Genomic DNA, 27,560 nt, shown 5'->3' with positions numbered 1-27,560 from the left:
GGAGGAGCAGAAACTGCTGCTGTAGTTGCTTCCAACTATGAGAGTGTGAAACCCGGAAAATGAACCCTACCTAAGACAGTATGATTGCTACTGAGTGGGAAAAATGAGGGTCAAAATTGAATGAACAGACAGGAAAATAAAAAACAGAGAAAAACATTCTCTTAAACTATGTCAGCCGCCCATTTCTTCCTTACAACAGTCATATGGGAAATGGGGCAGGAGAAATAAAAGGGTTAAGAACAAGGACTAAGCCCGTAAAACCAAGCAGGCTTGCTGAAACAAACAAACCCTTTCATACTAAGTTGAATTTGCCTGGTGCAATATTTATACTTGGGCAATAAATACACAAAAAGCCTTATTATTTTGCCAGTGAGCTAAAAATACCCTTCAGGCGAAGTCAAAGCCCTTTCTTCCTAATTTGAGACTCCAGTGCAAAGTGGAGTTCTCTCTTATGCAGACATAGTTTGTTTTTGTGAACCTTAAAAATAAGCTTCCAGAAAGCTGTTGCTGAGTAAGTGCTAAACCACAGACCTTGCACCATCTTAGTCTACCACTCAGCACTTCAGGAAGTGCTGGTAAATTGTGCATTCATAACAATGTGACTCCTAGAATATTCCTCAGCCCACATCTTTTTTCAAGTTTCCCTATCCACCCTTCTTGTCTTCTCTGTGTCAGTTTTGCTCAGCTTAAAGCAATGAACCAACCTGTCACTTATACCCTAGAAAAACAGGTATAAGTTGAGGATGACTGTCATGCCAGAAAGCTGGGAAGAGTCAACAGAATGTCAGAATGTGTTTTCAATACTCCTGCTACCTCAGCCTTTCACAGACACACACACACACAAACACACACAGACACACAGACACACACACACACAAACACACACAGACACACAGACACACACAGACACACACACACACAGACACACACAGACACACACACACACAAACACACACAGACACACAGACACACACAGACACACACACACACAGACACACACAGACACACACACACACAGACACACACACACACAGACACACACACACACAGACACACACACAGACACACAGACACACACACAGACACACACACAGACACACACAGACACACACAGACACACACAGACACACAGACACACAGACACACAGACACACAGACACACAGACACAGACACACACACACACAAGCAGTGCCTTTTTTTCCGCAATTCACCATTTTCCATCTATCACAAAAAACATTACTTCAACTGGCAGACTTCAGAGATGGGTGGTAATAATGCAAACGACAAAGCTACAGTATTCTCAGCTTTTATTTAGAAAAAAAGAAAAAAACTGACATCACATTTACATTTCAGAGTATTTTTAAATAAGGCCTTTTTGTTAAAGCTTTAGATACTTAAAAAGGGTCTACATGATTCACACCTGAATGGAGCTTTGCAAATCACACAGTAGTCACCAGACAGCTATATTGCACAGAGATCCACACAATATCACACCATTCTTAGCTTAGTCCACATTGTAAAGTGCTGTTTTGTAGGAAGAAAATTGTTTTGGAAAAGTAAGTGTCAGTGTAGGCATGTACTACTGAACTGTATCTCTGACAGGTGGAAAAAATCATTTGCCTCTGACAGTCAGCTTCTATTTAATAAACTGGAGCAAGCGCCATATAGCACTGCGATGAAAACCCTTACATCCAAGGCATTCTACACCAAAAGCCATACCAATTTTAAAATGATGAATGAGATACTTACAAACTGACATACCAAAAGGCAGGTAAGTGTTTTCAGTAATACCAGCCTGTGTCCAGTAGAATAAGTAATTGCATAGCAGAGCACATCTTCAATGAATGGCAAAGATATAGTAGGAAAAAAACTGAATTCTTCTTCCTTTACTTCTGTTTTCTTAAATCACTACCTTTTTTTTGCCCCCTTCTTTTAAAAGATAGTCCTTCAGAATGACTTATCTTCACATTTAAGATGCTGTGGCTATTTTATGACAATTTTCATAAAGTAATGAAAAGCTAAAGCCTGGTCATATTGGTCCAGATGCTTCTAAAGATGTAAGTGTGGAACTGTAGAGTGGTAACTGAGACATAAAACCTGTAATTTATAACAACTTCTAAAACAGAAGAATTAAAAAATGAGATACTTACCTGTAGAAAGAGATTTGATCTGGGAATAACAGACTAGGAAATCCGACTCTACAATCTGTAGCTTTAAACCGATATTTGGTAGATAAGTGGAAGAAGGAAAATTGCACACTGGGATAAGCCATAGCTAAAGAAAAGGGAATCCTGACTTCTGAGTCTGACTGATAACTTGAGTAACAAAGAGCACTTGTAATCTAGTCCATAGAGCATACAAAAATGTAAGGATTTCCAGTGGCAGAATAACAAAAAACAGATTGAAGGAATGGTACATTTTATCAGCGGGAATAAAACTGCTCTGTCTCATTATAACTGAAGCTGCTGCAAGAGTAGGTAAAGACTTGTGTTTACTATGCAGGAAGGCCTCAGTACCAAGTGACTAGGTAAGATGGCAGAACAGACTCAATCTTATTAAATGCAAAATAATACATCAGATGGGGAAGCCTTGTACGTGTGCAGCTTGTTCAGAGCTAACCATCAGGATCATGTGGAAAATTCTATGGAAGATTTGTCCTTTGATCAGTTTAATATCTGGTATGGACCAAAAAGATAAGTTTTAAGATTAAAGAAAGAAGCAAATCCCAGATCTTTCATCATCCTTCACAGCTAGAGAGCCAGTCTCATAAGATAAGAGGACCAAAGAATCGTAACATTTGGAAAAGACCTCTAAGACCAAGGCAAGTGGTCAATCCACCACCAGTGGTGCCCACCTGCAATTTTCAGGTCATTCACTGCTCTACAGCTATACACAGGTATTTAGTAAACATACTTCACATTCATCAAGATGCAACATTATATCCCCAAATTCATAAAAAATTGAGTGTATTTTAGAAACGTCCTTCACTTCAGAACCTTGTTTTTCAGTAATTAAAATTAACAGTAGAAGTACTCAAACGTTTGATTTCTGCTTGTGTAAATTTCTTCCAAACAGATGCAAGCACTACAACATGTTACAGTGTTTAACATGAGCGGAACAGAAATCTGAACAGAGATGCCTTGTAAGGCAGAAATTGAGTCTCAAAACTGAATCAGTGATTCAGTTTTATCATTCTTACTAATGATTTTATCATTCTTACTAAAAACTTTGTACTTATCTTACAAAATAAGTACTTATTTACTTTTGCCTAAAACCAGGTACTGCTTGCTACTCATACATGCAAAAACTTCAGATATCAGACTTGGAAGTCTGACATTTAGGGTCAAATTGCACTTTATATATTTTATGTCTACACTAAAAGCCTGGAACAGGTCATGAACTTACAATTATACCATCAACTCTACATCAGGTGTTAGAACTACTTTCAGCTTACAGTTACATTACACTTATATGAAATTAAGTTTCTAGTTTAACCTCCTCCTTCCAAACACAGCCTAAATGTTCACCTGCAGTTTTCATTTCTCACTGCTTTTTATTCTATTAGTGCAATTTTGATCCTGCAGATGCATGAAGACAGGTATCTCAAAGAATAATGGCAATCATATCCTGTCAGTTTGGTCTGTTAAACTCAAAACTGACTATATGAGAATCTATGTTACATAAAAGGCAGATTTCTATCCCTGAAAAGTAATTTTGGTTGTTAGTCAAACTTCCTTCCCACCTTCCCTAGGAGGAAGGTTTGTGGAGATCATCATCACACAGATCACAAGAAAGGCAGGAGAGTTCCTGGAAGAACATTTCCTTTTGTTGGAAATGTCTGAACTACTCAAACAAACAAACAAACAAACAAACAAACAAAGCAACACAGAAGTGTGACCCAAAGTCTCGTGTACAGCTCTTAGGTATACTGTATTTGAATCAGGACTGAAAACAAAGGTGAAATGCTCCTGCTCTTATTTTTAATTTCAGAACAGCAACAGTAGAGCACTAACCTACAGGTCATCTTGGTATTCCACGTACTTTGCTGGGATGGCTTCCTTGAGATGAACTGCTGCACCACCCATTAAGGCAAATGTTGGGTACATTATGCCTGAGCATTCCACCTCGCACTCGTACAGGCATTTCATGTGGCTGGCATCATAAAAGCCCACCTTGCCATTGTCACAGTCAAGGCAGATCCCCATGCAGGAGGGCAGGGGAAGGATTCTTGCTGCATCCTTGGGGTCAGCAGCTTCCTTCGGGTCAGCAGCTGCCTTGGGGATGAAAAACTTCTTCATGCCCACAGTGACCAGTGTGAAAGGCTGTGATGAATCCAAACAGGCATCTTCACTGCCACTGTCATGACCACTGTCTTGTTCAGATCTAGAACAGAAAAATAACCATTTGCTCTTGTCAGATTCACAAATACTGTCTGCAATGTGAGCTAAAGAAAACATTTCTGTAAGACGAGTAACACTATACAAACACCAAAAGCTTGTAGGGTAAAAATGCAACAGTGCTGGAAGGAAAGATATGTTTCATGAGTGAACAGCCACTTGGGCTGCTTGAAACAGCTGACAGGAGCTGAATTAACGAAGGTTTTGTTAAGGAGCTGTTAAGTTCCAAGTTTATCTAAACCTACTTATGCTAGGTAATGATTAATGAACCTACCAGGTACAGTAAATTAGGTAACTGGACAGATAGTTCTGCAAATATGATTTATCATTACAGGCAGGATACGTTTAACTTTATTTACATAATATTAAATAACACCAATAAATACATTACTCTTGTTCTAAGAGGTTTCCATGCAACTGCCATATTACACTGACTACACTAAGCAACTTAAGATAGGAGCATTTTTTTCAGTTTTATTACATTGCGTAGGAAGAAGCCAGCACACCTGTTAAGATATGAGGCTACAGTCTTCAGACAAAAACTTCCCAGCCTTCCATTTCTAGATATATCTGAGTTTACTGTATCTGTAATTGAGAACTGGAAACCTTTGTGCTGGTTTCTTCACAGTATTCTGACTTCTGCTCAGCAGCAATCCAAAAACGATATGCAAGCAACTTGGAATCCATCATGATGCAAGCTACTACACAGAGAACTCTGTGAGCTTTGTACCTGTGAGCAGATGACAATCTGCCACGCTAATGGTCTACCTAATGACAACCAAGAATTGCTTCAGTCTCACAGCTAATGGACTTCTTTCCACTTTCTTGCTTTAACTGATGTATCTCAATATTTGTACAAACCTGACTTCCTTCCAAAAAAGAAAGATGATGGGCTCTCTACTGAAAGCAGGGAACAAGAAAAGGAATAGGACAACCTGCATATATCATTTGCTTCAAGCTACTTTCCACTGGTTAGGTTCAAGTTTGTCAATTGAGACTACATTTGCTTTTAAATTATTAGAATAAAATAAAACAAAACAAAACAAAATAAAATAAACCCAACCATCTTCTTGTACAAAACACGTTTCATGCACATGCCTGGAATTTACCTTGGGCTTGTCACATCATGTGTATTGTGGAAAAATTTCTGTATCCTGGTGCTAGAAACAACTCCCACTTTTACCAGGTAAGAATAAGCCTCCACATGAAAAGCCCAGAAGTGCTTCCCTTTGGCAATACCAGTGTCACCAATGATGTAATTCAGGGTTGTGTAGCATCCGAACTGCATGCGTTCAGCTCTTAGCAGTAAAGGAAATCCAGCCCTGCTTTCCACAGACGTTCTTTCTGGGTTCAGCAGGAGACGTTCACTGTTGTACCCGCATTTGTCATCAAAAAGAAAGCTAAGAACTGAAAAATAGTATTCCAAGAGTCTGCTGTTAGTTAAGCATTTTTTGGCTTTCTGTGCTTACAAACTGCATCTTAACATACATCGGCATTACAAATTCTCACTATGAAAAGCTATTAGGGTTGTCATGCAGGCTAATAATCGCAGTATGATAATTAACCTGTTTATTACAGTGCTTCTATGCATATACATACAACCAATAATGGGATAGAAGCCTGGGAACTGTAGGTGGTTTCCAGTGCAGGTGGACATAAGCAAAGCCAGTACCTGGAGCAGGAGGTGTACGCAAAATAACTTCTTTGCTCCACGAGCTACACATGGACCCTTTGTATCCTCGAACTCTAAAGGCGTAGCTACTGTCTTCATCAAGATCAGGTATGACTTTGCTCTTGCTGCAAACTTCAACCTCCTGCCACATCACACTCTCCTCTTCTCTACTAAGCTTGCGATACTGAAGAACGTACATTTCAGCAGAGTCTGTCTTCTTGGAGGACTCCCAGCTGATCACAGCTTTGTTATACATTCTGCATTGCTCCTCATTGATTTCTGGTACTTCCAGACCTGGAAGGCCATAGATTGAGGAGAAAAAATCCAGAAGTTCAGATATTTAGATATACATTGTTTTAGAGTGATCTATACCTTCTCCACTCAGGAGCTTAGCAGCGTGGAAAATAATTTGATTTGCACAGTTAAAGGTGACGCTGCCTGTGTTCCTGCACACAAATGAATTCCTTAGTTTCTGCTTTTAATTTGGAAGTTGTGCTATTAATTTGTGCAAGCTGCTGGAAAAAAAAAAAAACCGGCATTAAAAATGCCCACTTTTTTTCTGCGCACACAACAAGCTTCCACTAAGATTTAATCGTCATTAACTACAGTATTTTAGAAGCCATTGTAAACTGGTACTGAAGTTGATGACATCCCAGCTTGCCTGTCAGAGCAAATAGGTAATGCTGATAGGTAATGCTGTGTGGATCATGAAGACAGAAGGATCAGTGCAAGTCAGGGCACCTCACGGAGATGTGCAACTGCAGCCCTGCATAAATTCTCACCCTTTCTAGAGAAGCTCTTAAAGCTGTAACTCAACAAAGAGTTGATGTTCTCACAACTTACCACTGGAATAGAAGGATAAGTCATCAAGGATCACTTCTTGCTTGGTTGTGTCCACCACAAAACCTTCAAAAGAGCTTTCAGCTGCTGGCCGGAAGCTCTTCAGAGATTCAGTAGCTTTTTGGATTCTAAAAGCACAGGAGTGGAGGGATGGCAGACAGAAGAAAAGGGAATGTATAAATGTACATTTCTGAAAACATAAATGCTAGCTTTTACTTACTGAAGCCTCATTTTCTTTACTAGGCAGAATTTAAATTCAAAGATTAAAATCGTTATGCACATGAAGGTAAGAACAGTGAACAAATAAAAGTTCAAATAGCAGATTATCTTCAAAGTTTTTTGCATTCTGTTCAAAGAACAAAACAGATGTGAAGTGCTAATGGAGACCAACTGTTAAATCAGAAGTGTAAAGTCGGAAGAGACCTGTTAGATTAACTTGCAAATAGCTGATATAATCACAGTGCAAAGGAATGTGTCAGTGAGCTGAACAGACTGCTGTTCCACTGCAGTTCTACTAAGCAGGGCTAGATGCTTTAGAAGGACAGAATCCCTTTGGTGCGCTACTTCTGAACACACACTGTACCACAGTAATCTCTTCTGAACTGCAGCTGGACTGGTTATGAGGTTCTGCAATAAAAGGTACTACACCCAGAACTCTGCTAGCAAGTGTTAAGATAACCTACGTGACCAGACGTTGTGCAGCAGCAGAACCTGTACCTAACCCAGACAATAACCAAGATACCTGACGTGAAGTTGTTTTGCTGTTTGAACAAAACAGGACTGATCAGTTTCTTTAAGCACTTCTTGAGCATATCCTACAAGGCCATTGTTTTCCAGGAGACCTTGATATTCTTCTGCTTGGGTTCGCAATTTGTCCAGCCTTATATTCTTAGACACTTCAATTGCCCTAAGAGCTGCAGACTTCTTCTCCTCCAGGATATTAATTAATTTCTCAAAACTCTGAGATGCTTCTTCTTTAGCTCTTTCCCCATTGCACTAGGAAAGAACAAAATACATTTTAAACCAATCTCATTGCTCTGTGTCTGTGTAAGGAAACACAAAGGGTTTTTTTATGAACTGTAACAGCAATTCAATCATCTGCTTGGAAGATTTACAGCTTTGTTATACTGTTAAAGAATGAAAAGAGAAACAACATTGCAAGTTAGTATATATTTACTATCTTAACACTGAGAACGAAGAGCAGGAAATTATTTCTCAGATTATGCCCTGAATTATACAGGACATTTCTCTGCCTAAACAGCTCACGGAAGAGCACTGTAGAAGGTGGGTCTGAAGCCTTCATGCCCAAGAGACTTCTCACTGTAAGAGGCTGAGAAGCAAATGGCTTAATGTCCCAAACACTTGGTAGGAGAAAAGGAGATGCTGGAGGAGGAGACCTTAACAAGGCAAGACACTACTTCTCCAGATGGATTTCCTTATCTTCTGAGACTATGAAGACCTGTTCAGCAACATCACAAGAACTTACTGGGGGGAGGGAGAGATGCTCAACAAGGAGTCTTTTGGGCAGTGGGAAAGTGAGACACCTGAAGACCCTCCAACCTATGGACCAATTTCCAGCGTATTCTAAGCCCCAAACTGCACTTGAGCAGCTGTAGTGTCATATCTCAGTCTGACAACCACTTGAGACCCCAGCTCATTTCTGGCACATTCTGAAGGACTGTACATGCTCAGCAGAACTGCACATATTGTGACTTGAGCTCCGCTTTAGTGGGGGGGACTGTGAGCACATGAAAGTCAAAAGACTGCAAAAGGCTCGTGTGCTCAGCAACACAGAAACAATCCTGACTGCTGTGACACTGCTGGATTCAAGGGCTGTAATGCAAGGCCCATCATCATAGCTCACAGCCAGTAAGATACAGACATATAAATCTAAGTATCATAGTGAGATCCAAGCAAATGTTTAACTGAGTGCTTGGTGCTGTTTCATCTTAATTTACCACAGGGGATCTCAAACCTTGTGACCTCTGTATGTTTCCCAAGGTAGCCCAGTGTCACGTCGCAACACCCAACTCCCTCGGAGCAACAGGACCACTCTTGACTGCTACCTCAGATAGATGCACAGATATGATCTGCATCCAGGAAAGGGCAGGGCCAGGAGCTCCTCCAATTTCTGTCAGTTTTGCATTTTGCATGCAAAGAATATCCCCACCTCTGTCTTCTATGCAGAGTTTTTTATCTTAACTCTGACTTCACTGCAACATCCTCAAAATAATTTAAAAACATAAGCAGTGCATTGCCTTTGATACAGAGAGCTTTAAGTCCAACTCATTTATCTTTGACTGGAGTATCAAATAAGCCTTATTTCAAATTTACACTGGGAACCAAAACGTCCCCTTCCTCTGTACACTGCCTAAATTTCCCATACTGTTCGAATGGCTTTAAAGTGAGAAGACTAACACAACTTTTACAGAAATTGTTTCAAATTAACCCTCCAGCCCTCAATATAGCCAGTGAAACACTGCGCTGGAAACAGCTCCAGCCCTTGCTGTGTCCCTTCGAGGACTAATCCTTCAAAACAGCAAATCATTATTACCTCTGTTTCTTTCAGCAGAAGACCCAGCTGTGAGATGTGAGCTTTTACTTGGCTCTCCTTACTGATGAGATACTCTATATCTTTTGAAAGCTTCTCCTATTAAAACAGAATAGCAAACAATCAGATCAAGGACTTCCAAACCAAACACATCAACAGCAGGAATAAGTCACTCAGTAAATATTCAGTTTACCTTGTAGCCTACTATCAGTGAAAGTCATAGAATCAGGGAATCACCAAGGTTAGAAAGACCTTATTTAGTCCAACCATCCACCTACCACCAAAATTTCCCACTAAAGCATGTCCCTCAGTACAGCATCTACACATTTCTTCAAGGTTTCCAGGGATGGTGACTCCGTCACCTCCCTAGGCAGCCTAGGTCAGTGTCTGACCTCACTCTTAGAGAACAAGTATTTCCTAACATTCAACCTGAATCCCCCCTGGCACAGCTTGAGGCCATTCTCTCTCATCCTATTGCTAGTTATATGGCAGAAGAGGCCAACCCCCACCTCACCACAACCTCCTTTTAGGTAGTTACGGAAAGCAATAATTTCACCCATGAGCCTCCTCTCATCCAGACTGAACAATTCCAGCTCCCTCAGGCACTCCTCGTAAGACTTTTGCTTCAGACTCCTCACCAGCTTCATTGCCCTTCTCTGAACACACTCCAGGGCCTCATTGTCTTTCTTGTATGAGAGCCCCAAACCAAACACCATACTAAAGGTGCACCCTCAATGCTGACTACAAAGGGATGATCACTTCCATGTTTCTGTTGTCAGCAGTGTTTCTGATACAAGCCAGGATGCCAGTGGTCTTCTTGGCCACCTGGGCACAATACTGGCTCATGTTTACCCAAGCACTGATCAACACCTCTAGGTCTGTTTCTTCTATGCAGTCTTCCAGCCACTCCGCCCCAAGCCTGTACCATTGCCTGGGGCTGTGGTGGCCAAAGGCAGGGCCCAGCACTTGGTCTTGTTGAACTTCATCCCACTGGCCTCAGCCCAGCGATCCAGCCTGTCCAGATCCTACCCCCAGGAAGAGCAACACTTTCTTGGCACTTGCTGTCATCTGCAAACTTACCAAGCGAGTACTCAATGCCCTCATTGAGGTCATCAGTAAAGATATTGAAGAGGACAGGCCCCAGTACTGACTCCTGGGGAACACCAACTCATGACTAGTCACCAGCTGGATTTAACACCACCAGTCTCTGCGCCTGGCCATCCAGCCAGTTCTTTATCCAGCAAAGAGTGTATCAGTCCAAGCCATGGGCTGTCAGCTTCCCCAGGAGAATACTGCAGGACACAGTGTCAAAGCCTTTGTAAGTCAATGCTGTAAAGAACTGTTGAGTTTCCCCAAATGACCACACTGACAGATTCTTTTGAGCAAGCAACACAAAGCAACTGAAGAAGGCTCATTCCTTCCCAGAGATGTCATCTTCTCTTCAGCTGAGGAACCAGAAGCTCAAGAACATTATTATAACTTACAGAAAAGCCCTACCTGTTATAAATTCATTTCTAGTAAGATTTATTAAAGAAATGAGTGGCTCGAAGCAGAGCTTATGTGTGTCTCTGCACTTCCCTATCTTCAAAAGCTAACATCAGTACAGCTTTGCAAATAAGCAAGGAGGTCAGAAAGCAGAAAGGAAAAATATGTCTCTCTTTTTTTCCTTTTTTTTTTTTTCCCCATTCTTTCCCTCTTTCCCCCCCCCCCCCCTTTTTTTTTTGTGGATAAGAGGTAGAGAAGAAGAAAGGGGAAAAGATAGCAGCAGTCATTTTGTAGTAACAAAACAATGTTTGCAAGTCTTCTTTATTGTACCGTACTTAGTCAATTAACAACCATGCAGCTTCAGCAACACGCAAGGTCACACGAGACACTTCAGTTTCAAATTGTTTTGACGTGCTTTTGAAATGTCAGTTCACCCAAGATACAAGGGAACCAGCCTGAAACTACCCAGTGGTACCAGCCAAACTGCCAACTATTAGTGGTTTAAACTTTCTGGAAGGGTCAGTACTGCTGCACAAATGGCTAAATTAAGGGGAAGCACTTTGAAAGGGTCACAGAAAAATTATTTTCTCAGATATGCTAAGTCACATTAATATGTACACTAACAGAGCTTGCACAACAGCATGACCCATGTCCTCCAAGGACATGTGCAGGCTTCCCGCCAGAGAGAGTTTGCCCTTACAACAGCAGCTCAGTGTACTTTCTCTTCTTAAGTTCAGGTCAAACAACGCTTACTGTTACCTTCAGAGTTTTATAGGCAGTGCTCATTGCTGTTATCCTGTGGTTTGCATGAGATCCACCCAGTTTACAGAGATGGCAGACAGGCCTTCTGCAGATTTCACAGTACATGTTCACTTTCTCCATTTCATGTTCTGGACACATCAGAACCTAAAAGAGAGAGCAAAGAATGAAAGACTATTTCCAAAAAGAAACCATTAAAGCAAACAGCCGTCCCAAGGCAGCATCTAGTTCCTCTAATGGATTTTTCATATATTCAACTTACAGGCCATATGTTTATGTTTGTCCACAATTTTATGTCTATGTACACACCGAGTAGCCTCCATATTGCAGTTAATCATCTTGCTAATCTCTGAAGTTCTTTGCATGCTGTAAAATACCTGTAGCCATGTTCAGAACTGTGAATGCAATATATACAACACACTCACCCTCTCAAATTCTACTGGCTCCAGGTCAACACCTCAGTTCTCTCTCAAAAGAGCTACGACTTGTTTCTTAAAGCAAGAGTTGGCATAATACAGGAGCGATTTAAATCTAATCTAGGCTCAGAACAGCTACATAGCTACAGCTCTTGGAGCGAAATACAGCCTCTAACATCACTCACAGTCTGTTTAAAGATAAAAAGCTGTTTCATTTACTGTTTCCCATCTGATTCCAATTACAATTGTTCACTCAAATATCAGCCTCAATATTCTGAAAAGTCTGGCACTCGCTAACAATCATCTTTCAAAAACTGAACATGTATGATGGAGTAACTGCTAAATGAGGGAGAAAAATGTCCAATTCCAAGCTCAAAGAGCAGACATACACACCGAAAAAGGAGGTGGGGAGAAAAGCCAAAATAAAGACAAAATTCCAGTAGCATAAAAATGGACACACGAAATGAAAACTGCTGGCCATCCTTGAAACCAGCTCTCAAGACCATATTTTATCTTGGCCTATGATGAGAGGCAAAAGATACTAGTCTCACTAGCACCCTGGTATACAGTATTATCATTAAGCAGAACACATGATAAGCTACCCAACTGTCACTCTCTGGTTGATTTAATTAAAAAAAAACAGGAAGAAGAAACTTTCAGCAAAATCAGCTGTGGCAAAAGGCATCTCCAAAGAACTGCAATCATCTCCTATCCCACAGAAGTCATTTTTTCCACAGCACTGTCTGGCCACACTTAACAGAAACCAAATATTTTTATTTACCTCTTGCATAAATCGTAAGTGTAGCCTGCAAACTACAGACAGAAAAAGCAGATTATCTTGTCTAGCTCTCTAAAAATTCAAGAACAATCACTCTACTGTGTGCTTCTCACATCCCCACCACACACATTACAAAGTGCTCTGCAGTCTAGTTTCAAATTAATGATACAACCAGGAACATTATTTAGGAGACTCTTTCATTCAGTTTTGATCTTAACAACGTACTGTAATTAAAAATACACTTTTCTTTCCTCATACTAAACTCAGTCCTCAAAAATATAACGAGAGATTTACTATTGATAAATAAACTTAAAGCCTTCCCCACGCTTCTGTACAAGGCACAGAAGCAACACACTAGGCCTACTTTTAATCAAGTTTTCTCGCACACTCTGGCCCCAAATACATGGAGTGATTCACCATGATACCACCTGGATGAGATCAAAACCTAGCAACATCCAAGCACTTCTGGAGTGCTTCATCAAGTGAGCACTGCTGCTACTAGGAAATTCACAAAAGTCAGCCCACAGCACAATTCTTGTCACCAAACACATGCATATAGCTAATGCTGGGACACTAAGACTTACTGTGGGTTTTTGCTAGAGAGAGGGCAGTTGTGACAATTCCTCCTGTTGTGTAACTTGAATTTAATTAGGTACACCCGTGTCCTGCATCACACTTAGCAAGAGAAACAAAAGTGACAGCAGCTTGCAGGCACTATGTTTTGTCTGAACATAGCAGTAGTTTGCAAAGTAGAAAATTTGCAATTGCATTGTTGTTTTTAGCTACAAAGAAGGATTAGAAGGGTGCACCTAATAGCAGCAGAGGCCTGAGCTCTCACCTCCAGCTATTATTCAGTGCAAGGAGGAATACAACAAAAAAGATGCTTTGCATAGGATTCAGCTCAGGCTCAAAACATGCAAAGGGAACTATCCTCATGCATAGGGTTTTGTTTGGTTGTGTTCCATTGGTTTTTCTGTTTGCCATACACAGGCATGCTCCTTGACATGACACTTAGAATCACTGCCTATTCTGAGTTGAAAGGAGCCCGCAAGGATCACCGAGATCAACTCATGCCTCCACACAGGACCACCTAAAATTCAAACCCTGTATCTGATAGATTTGCTCAAACACCCCTTGAACTCCAGCAGCTCGCAGCCATGCCCATTGCCCTGGGGAGCCTGTTCCATGCCACCACCCTCTGGTGAAGAATCTTTTCCTAACATCCAGTCTGACCCTGCCCTGATGCAGCTCCTTGCTGTTCCCTAGGCTTCTGTTGCTGTCACCAGAGAGCACAAATCAGCACCTTCTCACATTCAGCCAGCCATCAGCCACCAGATCCCTTTCTCTAGGGCTTCTCTCCAGCCTCTTATCCCTCACTCTGTACACAAACCAGGCTTATCCTGCTCCACATGCAGAATCCAGCACTTGCTCTTGTTAAACTTCATGCAGTTGGTGATTGCCCAGACCTCCAATTTGTCAAGATCCCTCTGCAAGGCTCTCGAGGGAATCAACATCTCCTCCTAATTTAGTGTTGTTTACAAACTCCAGTACCTATGGACCATAATGCCTTCTAAAACAGTTTCCCATGAGACTTTGCCAACTAATTCCATGAGATGCCTTAAGTCTATTCTCCCCACATCCAGGGTTGAAGTTTTGGTGGCAGTTTTCTTCCTTGCACCAAAGATTTTTAACTCATACTTCATGGTCAGTGTGGACAAGACAGTCCCCAGCTGCCAATTCACTCAGAAAACCCTTTCTGTTTACAAGCACCAAATCAACAAGGTTGTGTTTCCTAGAAAACTCCCTTAAGACAATTGTGGGTGCTCAAAATCATTGTCTTAAGGTAAATGAATAAGTATATAGAAAAAATCCATTAACTGAAGTAAAACAAAATGCTTAGAGTCCCCTTCAAACATGTTCAAGCCACTTTGGCATCAACAAACAAAAGCTTATCATTTACTCAAATGACAGCAGAACAAAACAACAGTGGTCCTAAAAATCAACTGCCAGAGCACAAACATGTCTGCAGCTGTATATGAACACAGCAATCAAAATTCCCTAAGATCCGGTGTACTTACTTTAAGTCTGGTGTTAGTGGTTGGTCCAACGTACTCATGCTGAGCTTTTACAGTTCCCCAGGGATGGTGCACCTTGAAACATTCATTGCAATAGCTTGCACTGCAGTCCATGCAGCTCTTTGTGGATTCTTGAGGTGGAGGTTTGCAGAAGTCACACATAATAGCTATGGCTGCCCTGGCTGCCTGTCGGTGTCGCTCCACAATTGTTTCCAAAGTGAAATTTCGAAATAAGCCATTGACACCACGTTCTCCAAGATCAATATCATGCAGGCAGCCAGGACAAGGAAACATAGTTGTTCTAGGAGTCAAAGAGTTGTGTTTTCTGCCTGTGTAGACAGCAAATCTTGATTAGTAGGAGCATAAACAGAAGAGTTTCAGATAGTAAAAAGAGAAGCGCAAGAATTTATGAACCAATCACAAATTATCATGGGATGTCACCAAACTAATACAGTGCTAATTCATAAACACTCTGCCAAGCCAAAGAGAATAGATTTGCCATGACAAGGTACTATAATGTTTGAGACCAGAGAACATTATGAACTATTCCAAAACTTAATTGTGTCAATATGAAGTTAACTGTTCCAATTCTATCTTCTGCTTCCTGCAGCTGTGCTTTTTGTGTCAACTTTGCCAACAATACTGTTTTTCCTCAGAGCATGTCCTGCACTGCCAGGCATAAATAAAAACAATTTCTCTACTACTCTACTGCTCAGAACTCCTCAGCATCCCTGCATTAAGCACAGGAGGCTGGCTGCCCCAGCTTGTGGCCACCTGCTTCAATGAGACTGAGGGTTCACTCAGAACAAATGTACACCTTCCTAAGCCTAATAACCTCCTATGTTAGTTACACATCATGGGGAACTTAAAAATGGCACTCCTTTCAAAGACGATGCAGCAGTTTGTAGTCTAGTTTGGGATGCATCCAAACGTTGCTTTTTGAAACACTACACATGTACCTCTCAGGAACCAGCCAGCATCAGGCTAACTGGCTGTCTAAAGAGAGACTAACAGCTTGTAACGCATTCCAGTGAAAGACACTTATTCTCACTGAGAGCAGCTAATCCCAGTTCAGAGCTCCCTGAAGTTTTCTTCAGCTGACTTATCTGGGTTATCCCAAGAGAAGCCATAAAAAGAGGAAAACAAGAACTAGCTATTTCCAGTATGAACTATCAGCCAGAACTGTTAGTCAAAATGTGCAGAGGATGACAAAGCTTTTCTCTAGCTGAACAGCCTTCATAAAGGAATAATGCTTAGAAACCCCAAATATAAAGGCTTTTACTATGATGATCAAGTCATTTTGAAAGGGGACTGTGGAGAAGCTCCAAATAGCTGCCCACAATTTTCTCCTCCTCTCTAAAAGAAAAAGACTGAAGGCTCAAATAAAACTGCAAGCTAGAAGAGCCTCTGGAGCATATGCCAAACACTGCTCAAAAGCTACGAACAGCACAGTGTTCTTAAAGCTAGCAAGCAGGAGTGCATCCCTATCTCACTCTTGAACAAGGAAGAACAATGATCACAAAGTAGTCGTTTATGTACCTCTGCAGCAGGCATAGCCAGCATGTCTGCCTAATGCATATTTCCTCTACAAAGAAAAAAATCCAACACCCTCTGCAGAATCACACAGAATCACAGAATCACCTGGGTTGGAAGGGACCTCAAGGATCATGTAGTTCCAACCCCCCTGCCCAGCAGGGCCACCAAACACACATTCAGATCAGGTTGCCCAGGACCCCGTCCAACCTGGCCTTGAACACGTCCAAGGACGGGGCATCCACAACCTCCCTGGGCAGCCCGTTCCAGGGCCTAACCACTCTCCTTGTGAAGAACTTCCCCCTAACATCCAACCTCAATCTTCCCTCCCTCAACTTGGATCCATTTCCCCTAGTCCTGCTGTTGTCAGCCCTTCTGAAGAGTTGACTCCCCTCCTGGGTGTAGGTTCCCTTCAGGTATTGACAGGCTGCAATGAGGTCACCCCGCAGCCTTCTCTTCTCCAGGCTGAACAAGCCCAACTCCCTCAGCCTGTCCTCATAGGGGAGGTGCTCCAGCCCCCTGATCATCTTAGTCGCCCTCCTCTGGACCCTTTCCAAAATCTCAATGTCTTTCTTGTACTGAGGGCTCCACACCTGGACACAGTACTCCAGGTGGGGCCTCACAAGAGCCGAGTAGAGAGGGACAATCACCTCCCTGTCCCTGCTGACCACCCCTCTCCTGATGGAGCCCAGGATCCCATTTGCCTTTCGAGCTGCCAGAGCGCACTGCTGGCTCATGTTCAGTCTCTCGTCCATCAGGACCCCGAGGTCCTTCTCTGCCAAGCTGCTCTCAAGGACCACTCCTCCCAGCCTGTACGGGTGCCTGGGGTTCTTCCGGCCCAAATGCAAAACCTTGCACTTTGCCATGTTGAACCTCATCAGGTTCACCCGAGCCCAGCCCTCAAGCCTGTCGAGGTCCCTCTGAATGGCATCCCTTCCTTCCGCCGTATCAACCGCACCACTCAGCTTGGTGTCGTCAGCAAACTTGCTGAGGGTGCACTCAATTCCCTCATCGATGTCATTAATAAAGATGTTAAAGAGCACCGGTCCCAAGACAGACCCTTGGGGGACACCACTTGTTACCGGCCTCCACCTGGACATAGAGCCATTGACCACCACCCTCTGTCTGCGGCCTTTCAACCAATTGCTTATCCATCGGGTCGTCCACCCATCAAATCCACTTCCCTCCAATTTGGAGATGAGGATGTGGTGGGGGACCATGTCAAAGGCCTTGCTCAGGTCCAGGTAAATGACATCGGTCGCCTTCCCTTCGTTCACCAATGCCGTCACTCCATCATAGAAAGCCACAAGATTAGTCAGGCATGACCTTCCTTTGGTGAAGCCGTGCTGGCTGTCTCGGATCACAGCTCATTCTTTATGTGATCGAGCATGTTGTCCAGGAGGATCTGTTCCGTGATCTTCCCAGGCACGGAGGTGAGACTCACCGGCCTGTAGTTCCCCGGGTCCTCCCTGCTCCCCTTCTTGTATATGGGAGTGACGTGACCCTTCCTCCAGTCATCCGGGACCTCACCTGACAGCCACGACTTCTCAAATATGATGGAGAGCGGCTCGGCAACCACCTCAGCCAGCTCCTTCAGGACCCTGGGATGCACGCCATCCGGCCCCATAGACTTGTATTCATTCAGTCTAAGGAGGCACTCTCGGACTTGCTCTGCCCTTACAGTGGGGAGGGATTTACCTCCTTGGTCCCCACATAGAGGTTTGGGGATGCAGGGTTCAGGGACGGGAAAAAGACTAGAATCCTGGCCACCAGTGAAGACCGAGGTGAAGAACTCATTCAGCACCTCAGCTTTCTCTTCATCTGTTGAAGCCAGTTCTCCTTTTAAATTTACCAAAGTAGGTACGCCTGTTTTGGCCTGTCTCTTCTGGCCAATGTACCTGTAGAAGGTTTTCTTATTGTTTTTCACGTCCCTTGCCAAGTTCAGTTCTGCCTGTGCCTTGGCTTCCGTGATCCCACGTCTGCAAGTCCGGACGGCGTTCCTGTACTCTTCCCAGGTGACACAGCCTTGTTTCCAGAGCTTGTACACCCCTTTCTTCGCCCTCAGTTCTCTCAGCAGGTCCTTGCTGAGCCATGCCGGTTTCCTACCTCACCTGCCCACTTTCTTATTCAGAGGAATGGAGACCTCTTGTGCTTCCAGGAGGGCATCCTTGAAGAGCAGCCAGCTCTCCTCAACATCCTTGTCTTTGAGGGCAGCGCGCCAGGGGATCTTGGCCAGCAATCCATTGAGTAGCTTGAAGTCTGCTTTTCTAAAGTTCAGTGTCCTGATCCTGCTCTTTGCCAGGCCCACATCGCTTGAGATCACAAACTCAAGCAGGGCGTGGTCGCTGGAGCCCAGGCAGCCTCCAACCTTGACGCCTTTGATGATCTCCTCGGCGTTGGTGAGCAGCAGGTCCAGCAACGCTTCACCTCTGGTCGGTCTGTCCAATACCTGAACCAGAAAGCTATCGTCAATGGATTCCAAGAGCCTTCTGGAGCTCTTGCAGCTCGCCATGTGGTTTTCCCAGCAGATGTCTGGATGGTTGAAGTCCCCCACCAGGACAAGAGCCCGTGAGCCAGACATCTCACGCATCTGGAGCAAGAAAGCCTCGTCAACAGCCTCCCCTTGATCAGGTGGTCTGTAGTATACCCCTAACACCAGCTGACCTGTATTAGTCCCATCTCTAATCCTGACCCACAGGCTCTCAACCTGTTCCTGACTGTTTCTCATAGGGAGCTAGACCATGGTTTTAAAATCCCTTAGAGAGGATTTCATTCTGCTGTAGTTAACAAGTTCATACAGGATGTATAATTTTAAACCTGAATTCTTAGTCCTGAAATAAATGAATTCTCTAGAAAGAGAAGTTTGTTCTTAGGTGTATTTAGTCATTTTCTTCCTTTCAAAGGTACTGATGTATCATTTATTTTTGAGCACTCCTTTTACACCAGCTAAAAACGTTTGGCTTCCACTGCTCTTCTGTGGCTGCTTCACCCAACTCTTCACAACTCACCTGCCTACCATGCCTCTTTCAGCCTCTCACCATCTCTCTCAAAGAAGCAACCTAAACAACACTAGCATAGAAGGTGGTTGTTTTGCAAACCTTTGAAATGTGCCCCATGATAGTCATGTATGACCATCAGCTAAGAAGCCAAAACTAAAAGGTAAGTAAGTCTGTGCCAGCTGGCAGCCTCAGTTTCTCAGTCTCGGTTAGTCTGAAGCCCTCCTGTACATACCAACCACAGTACGGCTGACTCAAGTCATCATACACAGCTTTATGGCTAAAGGAAGCAGAGGTTTGGTGTGGATTTTGTGTGTGTGAGATTTGGGTTTTGCTTTTTTCGTTTTGTTTTGTTTTGTTTTTTTCCTTTTGGTTGGTTGGTTCCTTTGTTTTTAACATCTGAAATTTTCCTAGTACTTACTGGAAGCAAATTAATTACCCAAACTGCATGTGCTGTAGTACCTGTAACTTGGCATACACAGCAACACACACATGCAAGGACAGGAGCAGCAGTGAGACACAAACTTTACCTCAAATGTCAGCTCTAAGCTTACAACATTCCACACAGACACCTTTCACACAGGTACCTGCAATGGCCTAAAAGAAAGAGAATTCTGCATACAGCACCATGCAATCAACAGCTACAGAAAGGGACTTGAACTATTTATTAAAACTAAAAGAGTAACAGCACAGCGTCGCATGAATGCCTACAAGCAATTCACTACAGCAGAGAGCAAGCAATGGCAAAACACGGAAGAAGGAAAAAAAAGACAAGACGGTGCAGTGGTCAAGTTTAAAAATACAATTTGAAATTCTCGTCCAGGAGCATGCTTTTGAAGTCTGGGCAAAGCAGCTCACAGGTGGGACTGGTAACACAGAGGTGAGCTCTGCTGCAGTCCAATTGAGGCCTTTCATTCTGCCCATCATGGGACAAAATTACTGCCATCACAGGCCATGCTTGGCAGTGACTGGTGACATTGCTGGCAGGAAGCCATCCAGCATCAGGCAAGCCCTGCTTTTCTTAAGATATCTCATCCCTTTTCCCTCACTGTACTCTAAGAGCCTGGCCTGATTTTTCCGTTTTAAAACCTACAAGAGTACTTAGCAGCACTGCATGCTATGGCACATCAATATTTAGAGGAAGAAACTCTCTTTTTGCCTCTTTTAAAACAATGTTAAGATACCAATATGCAACAGGAACTAGCCTGATTTCCTGATTCCTGCTTATACGGTTTGTATGCTTGCATTCTAAAAAGAAAGCACTCATGAAGTGATAAATTACTTGGAGCACTGTCATTCCTAGCTGTCTTGAAGTTTGCTAAAACTGAAGTGCAAGCATTCCATGCAGCAAAGCAAACAAACAAACAAAAAAACCTACAAAGAAACAAAAACCCACACATTTTGTAGTCACATTAGATGTGTGGCCAAGAGGAACTTCGATCCATTCCACATTGTCTTCTACAGTTTGCCAATCCAGTTTCCAAAGAACAACTATACACTCTCTATATATTCTGTGAAATACTAGGAATCACTACAAGGAACAAATAGGACCACTTGATCTGTAATGAATAACTCTACCAGTAACTAAAGAATAGGCACAGCACGTGCTCATACTCAGTCTCCGAACTCACAAATGTCAGAATAGAGACTGATGTAGAATAGAGACTTCAGGGGACTGTGATGACTCAAGGCAAAGAGCAACCTTGGGTAGGTCTTATACAGACACTGTTATATTCCCAAGCAGAGATGCCAGCATTTCAGAAGTAGAAGAGCCCAACCTACAGCTGCGGGTTTGCAAAGGGATAAGATATCTTAAAGATAAAAACTGTTATCCAAGTAAACTATCACCAGCATTCTGTGATTATGGAGACATGAAAATTAAATGTGTGAGTTTAAAAAAAAAAAAAGAAAAAAGAAAAAAATGAATATTTTAAAAGTCAACTGGATTCTCCTAAAAGTTTTTAAACATGTAAATGTCTATTGCCAGCTCCGAACTCAGCTTTTGGACGGATGCTTAGGAAGAAAGAAAAAGCTGAGAGATGTGGCTACAAAACAATACTTTAATCTCAGCCAAATGAAGACTGTTTTCTGCAAAACGAGCAGATGAGGACAGGCTTTCTGAGAACTCAAGTGGAGTCCTGTGCTGTTGCTTTCTTTTCTGACACCTTCAGTCTCTACCTGCTGCAAATGAATGCCCACTTTCTCCTAACTGCTGCGTTCCTCACGCTGAGTGTGAAATGCAGGTTAATGTTTGCTTCGGCTCATTCCTTCCTTGAAAGGAACATTATCTTTAATGGCTGCTCACGTGCCTATCAGTACTACAGCAGTGTTTCACATAATTTTATTTTGACAAAGCATTGCACAAAAATAAAAACAACACATTAAATTGCCAGATCCAGAAACACCTATTCAGTTAAAGGTGTAAATTTCAGTCTGCTTCTTCATCAGGCATAACTAAGAGGGCTCAGAGAAAATGAAGAATTCTGTTTCTGTTCACAGGTTCTGTGAAAAGGTGACCTATAATTGTTAAAAAGATCAGTGTAATAACTACTCTTCACTTCTAGTAAAAAAGCAGCTTTACTAAAAATGGAGCGTGTAAGCTCCTGAAAATTAAAAAGCCTGAACGTAGACTCTTGGAGCTTTATCTGTTTGTTTTAAGCAGAAGAGTGAATTTACATTATTTGAACCTATCAAGTATGTCCAGCAGTGCACAGACACAAAAAAATAGCTCTCACCTTAAACCCAATGCCAGTCCAGTCAACCTTCAAGTCAGAATGAAAAGCTTTCTTAAGATCTTTGCTGTACCTTTGCTTGCTGCAAAAGCCACGTTGTGGACTTGACCACTGACAAATCTATACGCTAGCCAGCAATATTTGAGATCTGAAGACCTCACTATCTAGAGCCAAAACAAGATGTGAAGCATTTCTACCTCTCCAACCAAAAGACCTCCTCTGTGAGGCTGCAAACAATGAACAGAAAGTTGTTTAGAAATCAAAAAGTGAGATATACCATTGGTTTACAATGGTTCAAATGAAGAGTGTCGGCTGTTGTCTCTCCTGGATCTGCTAAAATACTGCAGGACTGAAACGAAAGAATATTTAATTCCCAGCACAAGGTGACACAACCGTAATATTCAAGCAGAAACACAAAGGGAGAAAAAAATATTTTAAATACTCAAGTTCTGCATTATCCAGCAATGCTACACAAATGGTAACACAGCCACACTGCATGCTTCCTCCTAATTACACCGACATAATAATTACTCTAATATTACAGAAGATGCATTGGAATAACAAATTGATTTTATTCCCATCCAATATGCAACAATTTATGCAAGCAATACTTTATAAAATGCAGTTAAGTTTTTTTGAAAACATTGTGTTGGATTTTAACAAGAATATGCACTCCAACTAAAAAGCAAAGAGTTCTACTGGTTCTGGCCTTTTCACATTAAAGCAAATTGCTTTTATAAATGCAAGCTGTGTATGCACAACAAATAAAGAGTTCAGACCCATTCTTTCCAGCATCTCAAACATCTAAATACCCAAAACTTTTCTAGCACGCAGCACTCCTTGTGGAGACAGCAAGGATTCAATAAGGACAGCAAGTGAAAAAATAAAGAAAACCTAAAGCACAGCAGAAGGAAGAGGTCATCTATCTAAGTTGCTCCATAAGTAATGCCTCCCATTTACTTCCACAGAAACAGCAGAGACACAAAGAACACAGTAACACTACTTGATGGAGCACATTCTCTGCTACAAAACACAATTTTTCAACACAGTCATCACCATTAGCCACGCATTTTCATCAGCAGTGCACAGGAGCCTGCACGCTGCACTCACTGAAATCTGCAGCAGCAGAGGCGATTCTCTGCTTCACAGCTGCTATGATGGAGTTGCTGCTAGAAAAATGTTGCCCATGCAGTCAAACTTTCACTGTGCTAGCATCCGCTGTTTGGTCTCCATTAACATTCAGCAAGCATCAATGAATGCCAACAGGAGCATTTTCCACGCGGAGGAATTCAATTAGAGAGCTTTGCTTCATATGCATTTCCATGTCAGACTGCCCTGTCCTGCCACCTGTCACAGAGCAACAAAGTGTGACACGTACTGGTGGGAAGGGTCAGCCTCTCCTGCCATACCACCAACCTCTGATGTTGTGGGCCAACTGACAGAATAGGAGGCACTGCTTTTGGAGCAGCCCTCATACATTTTCACACACAGCGGTCTGACAGTTGACGTGCCCTGCACTCAATGACATGAAATACCTGTGTTTCTTTCTTTGATAAGTGAAGCTTCACTTAGGTTGCTGTCTTGTGTCTTTTCACTCTCGCGAAGTTGTTTTATTACAAACCCCACTGAAGGTCACAGAATAAATTAAGTCAGGGGATGCCCTGTACAGTTCATTCAGCTGCAGAAGAGTGATGCACACTGAATACTAGCAGCACCAAACTTCTGACAGCCAAAAGCTCACACCTCAGAGAGCAACGTGACCACGGTATCTGTGACATCAGAAGCAAAGAAAGCAAAGACAGCATAACCTGAACATTCAAATGTGTTCTTTAAAGCTCCCATTTCCATATGATTTTCATTTTGCAATTCCAAAATGTCTGGGAAGACAATTTGCCTATGATGTGCCCCTGCCCAACAGTCATTAGGGAGAATGGAGGGAAAACAACTCTTTCCCAGCCTCAGCACTCTCCAGTTCATGGAAAGGGTACAAAGACATTAGCAAAGCATTTATCTCTTCTGGCTAACAAGTCAGATCAGGAGATAACACATATGATACTCTATCTGCTGGAAGGGTGGCAGACTACTGTGAAGATGACAGCATCTGCAATAAGCTTATGGCATAGATCTCAACAGTGCAGGAACGTCACAAATGGGTCTTTCCTGTCCTGCTGTCAGGGGTGTCAACAAAACAGTACATCTAAACCCTGTGAAATAAAACCAGCCAGCTACTACTGCAGAACTGGGAACTGAACCCTAGAAACGCTGGCTACTGAGTCTCAGAAATCCTCCTTCCCCCCAAAACATTCATTTAAGGGGATGTGAGAGCATTTGGTTTCTTACAGTCATCCAGCGCTAGCTCCTCAGAGGAGCCTCTGCCTCCTTCAGCATGCAGGGTGGATTGTGCCACACATTAAGATGGGCTGCATCACATCAGGTCCTTGTTTCTACTAGTGATGGAGAGCAAGATGAAGGTGGGTTAACAGGACAGAGAGGAAGCGCAGCACAAGAAGGCTGCTCCCCATGCACAGCCTCTTCACACTTCCTATGCTGTCTCTCACAAGGAGGTCACCCACGGTGCGTTCACTACCTTCCAGGCACCCAGCCTGGGGCTACGATACCCACCTTGTCAAAGATGACAGCTGCAAAGCCATGGAGGCTCTCAGTCCATGCATGCAAAGCAATGCCAGAACACCAGGTTTACTGTGGGGGGGGAAAGTGAGCAGACCTCCACTTGGAATAACACAGTTACCAGTGGGCTCCTGTGAAACTGCAGCTGAGGAAGGCAATTGACTGTGCATAGAGATCAGTCACCTCAAGGCTGTCCACACCACATCCTGGAACAGGGCTGGAATGAAGATAACTAGCAGTTTGATTCCTTCAAGCAACAGTCAGCCAAGCTATGGCAAGCACAGCATTTACTTATCAGACTCATTTCAGGGAACAGCTGAATAAATCAAAGCGTCACATAAGTGAAGGCAGTGGCATCTGGACTTTGAAAACTGGCAAGGGGACAACTGTGAACATGAAATGCAAATAGACTCAGGGTGTGTCTTGCAAATGACCCTTCTGGAGCACTGTGGAATGTGGTTTTATAGTGGGCAATTTTTCCAGCATGAAGTCTAAAAGCAGAGATGAGGTTTCTTTTAAGATGCATGGCATGCATAAAATACTTCCAGTGTATCTGTGTAAAATCTGATCACCTCATCTCTGAATTACAGAGGCAGCTGAGTACAGTCAGAGTAAGAATCTGTATAGCATGACACCACAAAGAGTTACGAGTCCTCAAGCTAAGTGCACCTTAAAGCCTTGAGCAAAACACTGAAAGAGACTGCTAGCACAATCTCCTAATAGCCACATCCTCCAGTTCTTCAATCACCCAATAGTCACCATCTACGGAAAACAATTTACTGCAAACATCATGGAATGGGCAGGACAGCACTGTCATTTGAGAAGTCCTCAAAGACTTAGAAGGAATTCCAAACTACAGAATTCTGCTGGTTGAAATCTGGGAGGACAACAAAACTACTGACATCTATACCTTGGTGCCCAACAGTATTTGAAATAAAGAGGCAGTGGCTACAAATACTGACAGGATGCCACAAAGACAAATGTGTTCTGTGTGAAATGCCTTGTCTTTAAAATTAAAACCTACCCACTGTTCTTATCACAGAATGAATGAGATCGTGCTATCCCGAGTCATCTAATTAACCACATCAGAAGAACTGAGATGACATTTTAGCCATGCAGATACCATTCAGCTCAAGTCAACCTAATACATAACATTAGAAAAACATGCAAAGCTGTGACACGTACCTGATCTACTAATTCTGTCAATCTTGTCCATGCTAGCAGAAGAGATTCGGAACCGCGGGCTGCTCTGATTTGAGGATTCAGAACCTGCATCAGCAAATGAGTCTTCAACTGTGAATAGTATATCTTTCACACATTTGTGACACAAGTTGTGTTGACAAGGAAGGATCAGCGGGTGGGTGAACAACTCCTTGCATGCTGGGCAGATGAGTTCTCTTTCAATACTTTTGGTAGCAACCTTTGACAGAAAGAGGAGAAAACCAAGCAGAAAGCACAAGCTGTAAGACACTGCATGTTCACAGTGATAGAATCATAGAATGGCCTAAAAGGGACCACAGCGATCACCTAGATTCAACATTCTATGTTGCCAACCAGCAGACCAGGCTGCCCAGAGCCACATCCAGCCTGGCCTTGCATGCCTCCAGGGATGGGGCATCCACAGCCTCCGTGGGCAACTTGTGCATCACCACCCTCTGTGTGATGTTGTCCCTGCTCATGTCAGCAAACCTCAGCTCTGCAGAATGATGGTTGGTCTCAGCTGTCTTGAGGCAGTGCTCCGCTTAGCACTGCAAACAGATCTTTACTAACATTTATCAGAGCGCTCCTTGCAGCTGAAAAGCACGCGGCTTCTATGCGAACTTGGTTCATCTTTAGGTTAGGTCTGCATTGCAGGGAAGGAAAGAAGACATGCAGGATTAATTGCACCTAGGGACGTAGTGGAAAGGAAGCAACCATGCTTCTTAACAATAGCAAGCCACACATTTAAATCGGCTTGCTTGCTTTTCACGAAGGGAAAAATGAACAAACAAGTGTCCAATTGGCCAGACAGCCGGTTTCCTCGCCGTGCAGCTCGCTGGCAGGCAGCGGCGCTGCCGTGGTTTGCCCAGCGCAGCAGCTGGAGCCGAACACGTCCGGGACGTGCGGGCGGCAGCGCAGCCCCGACGCGCGACAGGCGAGCCGATCCCCGCCGCCCATCACCGGCAGCACTGCGCTGCCCGCCTCCGCCCCGCTCTCAGATCTATTCGCAAATAACCTCCGAGCCGCCAAACAGGTAAAGGAAAAAAAAAAAAAAGAAGAAGAAGAAAAGAGACAGCAAAATACAAATATCCCAAGCGCGGCTCAGCCGACGGCCTCCGGACAAAGCCGCTCCCCCGAGCCCCGCGCTCACCTCCGGCTCTGTCCCGTCGCCCTCCATGCCGGCCCCTCCTCCTGCCCCGGACTCAGGGACGGGACGGACCGCTGCGCTCCGCGCCGCCGCCCCGGCCGCAGGCGCGGCAGCCCACAATGGCGGGCGGTGGGACGCGGTACCTGGCAACCGCTGCGCGCCGCGGGGGGCGGCCACGCCCAGAGACTGCGGGGCAACGGCCGGCCGGCAGGGGGCGCCGCGGAGTCGGGCTGCTGCGGGGCCGGCAGCGGCGCGCGCCGGCGTTAGAGCGGGACGTTAATTACCGTCTGCTCCGCCTCAAGGTGCGACAGGGATGAGAGGCTTTTGGAGCCCTGCAAGGGTCTAAGCTG

The 27,560-nt window shown here is 43.5% G+C and overlaps 1 protein-coding gene across 2 annotated transcripts; it reads right to left on the bottom strand.

Moving 5' to 3' along the window:
* Window positions 1-1,291: 1,291 nt before the first annotated feature.
* TRIM36 (tripartite motif containing 36) lies at window positions 1,292-27,340 on the bottom strand. 2 transcript variants are annotated; one of them, XR_008210479.1, is made up of 11 exons: window positions 27,214-27,340; window positions 26,049-26,283; window positions 14,978-15,303; window positions 11,706-11,852; window positions 9,465-9,560; window positions 7,653-7,906; window positions 6,914-7,038; window positions 6,071-6,364; window positions 5,508-5,805; window positions 3,236-4,384; window positions 1,292-3,168 (listed from the first exon to the last, which is right to left on the bottom strand). XR_008210479.1 is itself a non-coding variant. In XM_052700596.1 (10 exons), exons 1-10 carry the CDS (start codon window positions 27,238-27,240, stop codon window positions 4,015-4,017), a joined length of 2,172 nt encoding a protein of 723 aa, XP_052556556.1. In that variant the 5' UTR covers window positions 27,241-27,340; the 3' UTR covers window positions 1,292-4,014. The 2 variants fall into 2 exon arrangements, 1 of the variants encoding a protein (XP_052556556.1); XM_052700596.1 differs by having other exon boundaries at window positions 1,292-4,384.
* Window positions 27,341-27,560: the final 220 nt, after the last annotated feature.

This window comes from Tympanuchus pallidicinctus, unplaced genomic scaffold, assembly GCF_026119805.1.
Source record: "Tympanuchus pallidicinctus isolate F22 unplaced genomic scaffold, pur_lepc_1.0 scaffold4, whole genome shotgun sequence".
Classification (NCBI taxonomy): domain Eukaryota; kingdom Metazoa; phylum Chordata; class Aves; order Galliformes; family Phasianidae; genus Tympanuchus; species Tympanuchus pallidicinctus.
This window is presented reverse-complemented; position numbering and strand designations above follow the sequence as displayed.

What these genes read in the sequence shown, in the direction of transcription:
- TRIM36 (XM_052700596.1), bottom strand. Translation starts at nt 27,240, where the DNA reads ATGGAGGGCGACGGGACAGAGCCGGAG. An exon ending in GCAAAACAACTTCACGTCAG is followed by an intron (nt 7,039 to 7,652) that starts GTATCTTGGTTA and finishes CTGTGCTTTTAG; the next exon opens with AATCCAAAAAGCTACTGAAT. An exon ending in GCGTACACCTCCTGCTCCAG is followed by an intron (nt 5,806 to 6,070) that starts GTACTGGCTTTG and finishes ACTATTTTTCAG; the next exon opens with TTCTTAGCTTTCTTTTTGAT.